The sequence below is a fragment of the Triticum dicoccoides genome, chromosome 7A, assembly GCF_002162155.2.
Source record: "Triticum dicoccoides isolate Atlit2015 ecotype Zavitan chromosome 7A, WEW_v2.0, whole genome shotgun sequence".
Classification (NCBI taxonomy): Eukaryota; Viridiplantae; Streptophyta; class Magnoliopsida; order Poales; family Poaceae; genus Triticum; species Triticum dicoccoides.
Genome location: NC_041392.1, coordinates 89,905,559 through 89,915,257, shown reverse-complemented (window position 1 = coordinate 89,915,257; position 9,699 = coordinate 89,905,559). Strand labels below are relative to the sequence as shown.

The window sequence follows — 9,699 nt, the reverse complement described above, 5'->3', positions numbered from 1 at the left end:
TCGCATTCAACGAGACCGATGGTTCTGTCGCTGAAGCATCTCGACTAATCGGGTCTGCCCATTAGCGCATAGTCGAAATAGAAAAAGTAGGAAGGAAATGAGGGCGCGAGGGGATTCAAACACGGGTCGTTTCGATAGTGCGTATAACCGCTAGCCACTACGCCACTGTTGACTCCATGTTTACATAGGAGGCGCACCCTACTTGAGGTAAAAGACCGGAGTTTTTTTTTATTTCTCCATTTTTTTTGTTTCTTTTGTTCTTTGTTGGTTTTCTTGTTTTTCTCTAGTTTTCTTTTTTGGTCATTATACTTCGTTTTTTTCTTTTGCTTTTATTTTGGTTACTCTTTGTTTTTTCATGTTTTTTTATCGTTTTTATGTTCTTTCTCATTTTCTTTCTTTTATTCTTCGTTTTTATCCTTTTTCATTTTTTGGTTTTGCTTTGTTTCTTTTGTTTTTTATTCTACATTTTTTGTATATGTCAACAACAATTTTCTAATACATGTTCAACATTTATCCAATACAAATTTAACATTTTTAGTACATAGTTAACATTTTTTCTATACACATTTTTACATTTTTAAATACGAGATTAACATTTTTTGAATGCATAATCAACATTTTTCTTGTTCAAACTTTAAACATTTTTCAAATGCGTCATTAACATTTTTCAAATACAAGATCAATCTTTTTCTATTATATGGTCAACATTATTTCTATGCACTTTTAGCAATATTCAAATGCTTTATCATCTTTTTTTGAAATGCAAGACTAACAATCTTTTGAATGGATGGTCAACATTTTTTCTATACACATTTAACATTTTCCAAATGCTTCATTAACATTTTTTAAATCCTGTTCAACATCTTTTGAAATGCTTGATTACCATTTTTACATACAATGATCCTTTTTTAGTGCATGGTCAACATTTTTCTATACACATTTAACATTTCCCAATGCTTGGTTAACATTTGTGAAATACTTGTTCAACTTTTTTTCAAATGAGCGATCAATATTTTTGTTTACATGATCGAAATATTTCATCATTTTTTCTTATACATGATCAATTTTTGGTATACACATTCAACATTTGTCAAATGCATGATTATCATTTTTCAAAACACTATGTAAATTTGTAATGTATATGTTTAGATTTAAAAGTGTAAACAAAAGGAAAAAATGGAATCAAGAAACGAAATAAAAACATGAAAAAAAACAGAAAGTAAAACGACTCGCTGAACAACAGTTCGGTGGTGCAGGTAGTCGCCGATGTCGATGGGCCGATTGTCCCATTCGGGCCTTCTCGCACCGCCGAAGCCGGCCATCACCAAACCCATATAGCGCCTTCTCGCGCACCGCCGAACCAGAGAGGCCCTTCTAAGCTCCGGAAGAGAGAACTCCCCGCGGCCATCAGCGCCACCGCCACCGCTACCCAAGTCCCCATGGCCGCCGCCGCCGCCGCCGCCTCCAACCCTTTCCCGTTCCCTCGCCGCCGGCCGCCGGACGACACGCTCTTCTACGCCGTCTACCCCCTCCCCCTCCCCACCGGCCTCCCCGCCCCGGCCCTCCTCGCCTCGCTCCAGTCGCTCCACCTCTCCCTCCTCTCCCACCTGGCCCCCTTCCTCGCCACCCACCTCTTCCACCGCGACCCCTTCGCCCTCTCCCTCCCCGCCGACCCGGCCGGCCCCTGCGCGGCCTGCGCCTCGCCGCCCGCCGCCCCCCACCTCCACGGCGCGCTCCGCTTCGGGGACTCCCTCCCCGACGAGTGGCTCGCCGTCGCCCTCCTCTTCGCCCTCACCCGCGCCTTCCCGGGCCTCGCCGCGCGCGCCTGGGACTCGGACGGCGACTTCCTCCTCATCGAGGCCGCCTTCGCGCTCCCGCGCTGGCTCGACCCCGACTCCGCCCCCAACCGCGTCTTCATCTTCCGCGGCGAGCTCCACATCCTGCCGCCCTCCCTCTTCCCGGACACGCCGTCCCTCCAGGCCGCCCTCGCCGCCGTCCACGATGACTCCGTCGACACCCGGGCCTCCGACGCCGTCCAGGCCGCCATCCAGCGCCGCATCGCCGGGATGCCCGAGCGGGCCGCCGAGAACCTCCACACGGCGCGCGTCACCGTGCCGGCGCCCGTCGCCAAGGTGCTCAGGGAGGAGCCCTGCTTGATCGCGCGCGCGGTCGAGGGGTTCTACGACCGGGACATCGACACCATGAAGCACGCCGCGAGGATGGACAAGTTCCTCAAGGGCCCCGGCGGAGAAGGGGTTGACATGGTGAGGACCTCCGTGCGGATGACGAAGGCCATGTATGGCCAGCTCATGCAGCAGAGCTTCCAGGCGCCCAGGGGTTACCCCATGCCGAGGAGCGAGGAGGGTCCGGAGAAGTGGGTGGAGGCAGAGCTGGGGATGAAGATTGCGTGTGGGTTCGAGATGATGTACCAGGAGAGGCGGCACGAGGCGGAGGAAGGAATGGGGAGCACATGGGAGGTTTACAAGAAGAGCTTGGAGGCGGCTGGGTGTTTTGAGGGGTTGCTTCCTGGTTCCAAGGAGTATATGAGGGTCATGGAGAATGCAATGCAGTATTACAAGAGCTCGAGTTCGTTCTCGCGAACAAGGTAAATTTTGTTGCTCATAGTTGTGGATTTACCTATATCGGAGCGTGTTAGTGTGTTACCATTTATTCCTTTATTAGTTTCAAACCTTAAAAATTATGTTATCTATCTGTTTCTTCTGCAACTACAACGGTGAGAACTAATAGATTCTGTAATGGACAGTAGTGAGTGCGATCCAACATAGTTCTTCAGGCCACCTGGTTTAATAGGTCATGAACTCAATAGCCATCTATAGTATGAAATTCTGGCAGTGTTCTGATACTTCTGCGGTACTTCACAGGGAGATGCTAAGTGCACCGGTGCGTCGAATTGATGAAATCCTTGCGATGCCGTACTCGGCAGAAGATTTTCAAGGCATTAATCTTCCCCCGAGTGATGATGATTCTTGGCTGCGTAATGGGGAGGATGAATTGAATGCAGAACTTCAGGAAAGGCAGAAGGAAATGGAAGAGTATGCGGCTGTAAAGAAGAATAGAAAAAGTCAAAAGCAAAATGTCTCCAGCAGTTCAAGCTCCCAGCCAAGCGAGTTTAATCTTGGAGAAATCACAGAGTCCATGCAAGATTTTGTTCGCAAAATGTCGAGTTTCGAGGGAGCTGAAGTTCCCACAAACAGGTTCTCTTATAGACTCATTTGTAATCTCTGTTCAATGCTTAGGCTCCTTTTGGTATTGCATCTGCCTTCCAGAAGCATTTAGTAACAGTTTGTTGAAAGCATCTTTATTTTTATCCCTAGCAAATTATTCCAGAGTGCCGCACAACAACCAGACGTGCACTTGGTTCTCAGTTGCTCATATCTTCGAATAATTTACCTTTGCTTGTTAAAATAATTACCGTTGTACTCCCTCCGTCCGGAAATACTTGTCCTCGAAATGGATAAAATGGATGTATCTATAACTAAAATAAGTCCAGATACAACCATTTGGAGGACAAGTATTTCCGGATGGAGGGAGTATGTACATAAGGATCATACACTATTTTCTTTCTGTACCTACGTTTGGCCCTGAAGTTAAAAGTTTAAACCACCATCAGGAAGGAGAGGCATGGGATGAAACATTTTAGTGTGAGCATCTGTATCTACAGATATAATCTTTTGTCAAACAGGAATCAAAATGCACTAACTTGCATGTTAAGTAACTTTATCTTATTTCGGTGAAATGTGTACGCTATCTGGAAACATTGAACAGAAAGTAAAAAGGGCAACCTGGTGCATGTAGCTCCCGCTTGCGCAGGGTCCAGGGAAGGGTCCGACCACTTTGGGTCTATAGTACGCAGCCTTTCCCTACATTTCTGTAAGAGGCTGTTTCCAGGACTTGAACCCATGACCTCATGGTCACAAGGCAGCAGCTTTACCACTGTGCCAAGGCTCCCCTTCAAACATTGAACAGAAAGTAAAGATGAAAAATGTGAAATGCAAACTGGTAGAGGCTTAGATAGAGAGGTAGCATTATGCTGAATTTAATTTCTACTAGGTGGAAATCATGTAAACACAACACTATAGCGCAACCTTATAGTATGATTTATTAATTTATTGCGTTGGATACATGTTATGGTTCATGTTTCACAGCTTATCAACCCTGACATTTGATAAAAGAGCATTGTTTGCTGCTTTTACAAAGCACTATCAGGGTTTATGCCTTTTCCCAATAGATATAGTAGCTCCATTTCTCAGTGTGCAATAGATCAGCAGTTATACCTTTGCAATTGGGGCTTCATAAGGGATGATTCTTCACGTAATCAGTCCTTGAGCATAAATGACTTCAAAGAAGTAGTATGTGATTAGAGATTATTTCCCTGGCAGAAAGCCTACGTGACATTATTTGTCTAGCACATTAGAGATGAAATATATTTCTAGGACTTGTTGTGTGTAACAATCTGGGTATAATTACACTTCTTCGCTGTAGCCATTTAATTATGCACCTTCTCAACTGAATTGGTTATTTAGTATTGATCTATTAATTTCGCTCATGTAGGGAAGACACGGAGACAGTAGACCTTGATGTCAACCTGTTCTTTAAGGCCATGGAGTCGGTGTTAGGAAGAGCTTCACAAGAGGAAGCTGGCGATGGTACTGAAGCTGGTAGAAAATCCTCCTCGTCTGAAATGGACTTTGGTATGCCCCCTTCTTCCAGTTCTCATTTCCTCATTAGTATCTTGCTTGAACATTGTTAGCCAGTACTCCCTCCGTTCCATAATTCTTGTCGTGGTTTTAGTTTGTATCCTTTGATTACCTTCTCATAGATAAGTTGATAAGTAATATATATACTTAATTCACTTTTCCACAATATTCTCCTATCTTTGTTGCATTAGTCGCCACTTTGGTTTAGGGATTCTTGTTTGCTGTGAACTGCGTGTTAGAAATTAAAAGTGGTTTTGATGGTGCAGATGATTCTGATTTCGAGAACGATTCTGCTGAAGAAGCTGGTGAAAAGGATATGGATGATTCTTTCATGGAATCATATTCAGATGCTTTGAATGACGAGCTAAGTAAGACTACCATTGAGGAAACCTTTTCTCGAGCACAACGCCCTAGCACCAACAGTGAGGTAAACTTCCTTCAGGGCCTTGTAAGCTTTCGTCTTGCCATCTTATGTTCAGGATAGGCCACTACCATGTGGACTGCTTGCTCAAACTTATTAATTTTGATAAACTATTAGTATTGTTAGTTTGTTAAACTATTTGTAGGCTAGGTTTTAAGAAAATAAACAAATAATTGGAAGTGTGATTTTGAATAAGGCTCATTCTTAAATTGCATGTTTAGCATGTGGGGATTTAAATTACACATACTCAAACGGCTTAAGATCATGAAGATTCCAGTAGAACTTCGTCAAGCATTAGGAGTCTTTAGTGGTCAAAGTGACTAATATATTTCTACCATGCCGCGAACATGTAAGGATGTCAATATATCATGCTATGTGTGAACACATGAAGCCACATGAGTTGACTAGTTGGATATCAGATATGCGTAACAAAGTGTCCAAACCCACGAAGTCCATCATTTAGCTGCATGCGTCTTTTTTTCCCCAGTTAATACCAAACACAGAACTATTCAAGGATAAATCAGTAAATAAATGTAGATAATCTCATGACTTCTGTTTGTGCATTTCTGTTCTCCCAGATATCCAAGTTCAATTCTGTATCCAGCTTTACTTGTCGTGTTGGTGGTCTATCTGCTAAAAAGAACAGAAATTCCATATTTGCACTTGTGTCATATCAAATTCTCAGTTGCAAACTTGATGCCTGTATGATTCTGGCTAGAGTTGTTGTCCGATTTAACTAATCAGCGGTGTGTTCTTGTTTTGCTTTGCAGGGTCCCTCAAATGCTGCTGATAGTGATGATGGGGAGATGGCCCCAGTTGATGTGAACTTGAACCTTGTGGAGAGCTTCCTCAACTCGTACTCGTCTCAGCAGGGCCTTCCTGGCCCAGCCTCGAACCTGCTTGGACTTATGGGTGTAAAGGTACCACCTCCGGATGGTAAAAAGCCGTGATTTTGTGGTGTTGGTGTAGACTCGTTGGTGTACACTAGAGATTTCAGGACCGTAGGAAGAAGCAGCAATGTTATAGTGTTACGTACCGGGGTCTTATGACCTGCTTCTAAATTTGCTGTGAAACTGTTATCTTCGTACACTCGCTGTCTGTAATGTAATCTCACTGCTGTACACTATATGCAAAGCCCGGGCTGTACTACGTGTCATACAGGTTATGAACCACACAGGTTATGAAGATGTCTCGGGCCATGTCCAATGCGGTGGCAAGTACAGGCGCTAGGAGTCATTTTGCCCGTGCAGGCTTCGCTACGGGTCACGGGTTCAAGTCCTGGAAACAGCCTCTTGCAGAAATGTAGGGAAAGGCTGCGTACAATAGACCCAAAGTGGTCGGACCCTTCCCCAGACCCTGCGCAAGCGGGAGCTACATGCACTGGGGCTGCCCTTTTTTTTAGGCTTCGCTACGGGTCTCAGTTTCGGCATCTTTGCTTGAGTTGGAGGCTGATGCTCGGAGCGATTCGCCCGTGGGTTTTGTTGTCAAACATCTGAGACCTGTTGTTTGCGTTTGCGTAGATGCTAGTACAGGATAAAACCCATCATCTTTTACTACCGTCTAGGTAAGAGTACTAGGGCTGGACGTGCCCATGGTAAAGAACAAACAAACATTGTACTGTATGTGGAGTTGTCTACATTCTCTTTTAGGCTCGGCTGATTACCTGAATCCTTGTGTTGGTGTGTAATGTTTTACATTGTCAGAGGTTATACCCCATGGCCGTGGACAGTCTGGGTTCACCTACGAGTGTAGTGATTCGTGAGACTCGCACCTAGTCACAGTAGAGACGATAATTCTGGGTTTGCGGAGATTTTTTTTTTTGAACATAGAAAGGCGCACAAAGCGCCAACCAATACACAAAGCGCCAACCATGTGTCAAACGTGGTGGTTTAGTTTTGAAATGAGTCACTGATGTAGCCAAAAGTTACAAAGTCGTCTGCTGTTGACGTAGAAATTCCAGGTTCATGTCGCTCTCTCACTTTCTGTTTATGCAGGTGGCTCTTTCCCATAAAAATAAAAAGATCGAGCCTTATTTCTTTAGCATAATCAGAAGCATTTTGAGCGTTTAAAGAATGGAAGAGAGGACGTGTGGGGACGAAGAAAGGAGTGTGGACGAAACGATAGGATCTCATGCGCCAAACCGGCACCATTTGGAGTAACAAATTATAGTAGTGGAACCAACTTTTTTTTTGAGGGGACCAACTCTGGCTACTTTGCTATGCTAGCCAGTAAAAATTAAGACCACAAGCCAACCGCTGGCCGGCCATGTGTAGAGAAGAGTAATTAACCCTACTAGTTAATCCGCGGGGAATGTTCTCGCGCGCTGCCGGGTGAAGCAACCGAGCCAGTTTGGGGTGGGATTATGGGATAATCGCCCGTTTTCATGAAGAACACGTGCTTAACTACCACAGAGCCTTTGTACGCGTACAGATGGGACGTACTCCCTCCGTTCTAAATTACTTGTCTTGGATTTGTCTAGATACGGATGTACCTAGACTTATTTTAGTGCTAGATACATCCGTATCTAGACAAATTTAAGACAAATAATTCGGAACAGAGGGAGTAGTAGTTTATGGTTCTACGGTCAGCATCAATCAACAAAGCTGAAAGTAGCTGTCGCTGTACGCGCCTAGTGTACGTGCTCCTACATATACGCCACACTGGTGTGCTTCTGACTCCTCGCCATCTACTGAGTCACTCCTCACTCCTCACTCAACAGCCGGCATCTCTGTCTCGCTGGAAAGAGAGCCTTCAACAAGGCCAAGACCAGACCGGGAACGGGAAGGAGGTGCTGTGTGCCTGTGAAAGATTCGTTTGATGGCGGCGGAGTCTGCCTGGTGCTGGACGTGGCTCAGCTCCGGCGCGGCGTGGTTCCTCTTCTTCAACGTCGTCGTCGGCGCCGTGGCCGTCCTGTCCTGGCGGCAGGGCGGCGACGCGGAGATGGCTAGGCGGAGGAGGCTCACCCGGAGCGCGTCGTCCATGGTCATGGAGCGCCTCCGCTCCATGTCCGTCTTCGCCGCCTTCCACTCCGTGCCCGAGCACGACTACGGCAGCGGCCTCGCGTCGCCGCCGCCGCAAGAGTACTACACGTCGCGAGAGGAGGGAGGGGAGGTGGTCGGGCACGCGGTGAAGCAGACGGGGCCGGCCTTACCGGCGGTGACCGTGGCTCCATCGACACCGAGCGCTCCTGATGCGGCAGCACAGGCTTCGATGTCAGGGAGCGACGACAGGGCAGAAGCAGGGACGCGGACGGAGATGTCTATATGCTTGGGAGATGCGTGCGCGGTAGTAACGAGTCTAACGACCCAGCGGCGAGGAGCGCCGGCGCCGGAGCCAACGCCAGACACGGCCGCCGCCAAGGGTGCTACGACGGCGGAGAGGCCGAGGAAGCGGGAGCCGGCGAAGGTGGCGGAGATGGTCCAGCGGCGTGCCTACGCGGAGATGGAAGAGAAGGCGGAGGTGAACGCGCAAGCCGAGCGCTTCATCCGGCAGTTCCGGGAGGAGCTCAAGCTGGAGCGCATCAAGTCCATTCTCAACCACGGCCGCGCCGCCGCCGCATCGGCGCGGTAGCCGTTCGTTCACGGCTCGCCGGCCCATCGCGGCTGCTCTGATGGCTTTTGTTGTTGGCGTGGTCTACTAGAAAATGTTGATTTCTTTGTTTCGATCTATGTATGCTTCCCTAGACGAGTTGGGGACACAAACCTTTTTCTTCTTTCCCTATGTTCCCTACGAGTTCTTTGTCGAACTCAGAGGCAAAGGCATCGATCGATGGATTAGTTAGCATAAGACAGTTGCTGAGCGGGTTAATCACGAAAAACTGAGCGAAAATCGTTGCAAACGAACACCGGCCATCATGATGAAAACCAGTGGGGCACCACCGTCGCTGGCTTTGAACGGAACGAGCTCGCCGGAGCTGATTATGACGAGCGCGCGCACACACAAACGAGAGAAAGTGTTGGCGCCGCGCACAACGTTGCGACTTTTCTATTTCTTTCTTCTCCTTTTTGTTCGGCCTACAGAGGTCGTGCAGCGGCCCATGATTCCACCTAGAGCTTCGTGCCATCCTACTACTACGAACGAACCGAGTTCACCACGAGAAATGCTCAATGCAGGTGAGCCTACGAGCTAATAAGAACTAGATAACTGAAAACTGAAAAACGGATAACTCCCCCTAAGCCAACATGTCGGAGTGTCAACTACACGAGGGATCAAGGATATCCTGAATTGGTGTTCGGCCAAGGGGCTAAAAAACTCAGATCTTTTGGGGCTCACCAACGACCACGAGATTCAAAGATTTATACAGTATCAGGCCACATTGTGGCGTAATACTCTACTTCTATAGTCCTATTTGTGGTTGGTTGATGTATGTGGGTGGTGTGAAGGTTTTTACATATGCTCGGGCGAGCTCTTAGGATGCTCGCAAGATCTTTGGCCATGCTCAGGGTTTAATACTTGGCTAAACCTATTCCCGAGCATGCCTTTCTCTAATATTTGTCTAGGTGTCGTATTTTTCTAAGTGCATAAGGAGTCCGTCCCTTGGATGGCCCCTCGTTCCTCCCC

The 9,699-nt window shown here is 47.1% G+C and overlaps 1 protein-coding gene across 1 annotated transcript; it reads left to right on the top strand.

Moving 5' to 3' along the window:
- Window positions 1-1,392: 1,392 nt before the first annotated feature.
- LOC119331318 (protein ecdysoneless homolog) lies at window positions 1,393-6,311 on the top strand. Its single transcript, XM_037604484.1, has 5 exons — window positions 1,393-2,605; window positions 2,883-3,215; window positions 4,573-4,712; window positions 4,985-5,145; window positions 5,910-6,311. Exons 1-5 carry the CDS (start codon window positions 1,440-1,442, stop codon window positions 6,087-6,089), a joined length of 1,980 nt encoding a protein of 659 aa, XP_037460381.1. The 5' UTR covers window positions 1,393-1,439; the 3' UTR covers window positions 6,090-6,311.
- The last annotated feature ends 3,388 nt before the right edge of the window (window positions 6,312-9,699 follow it).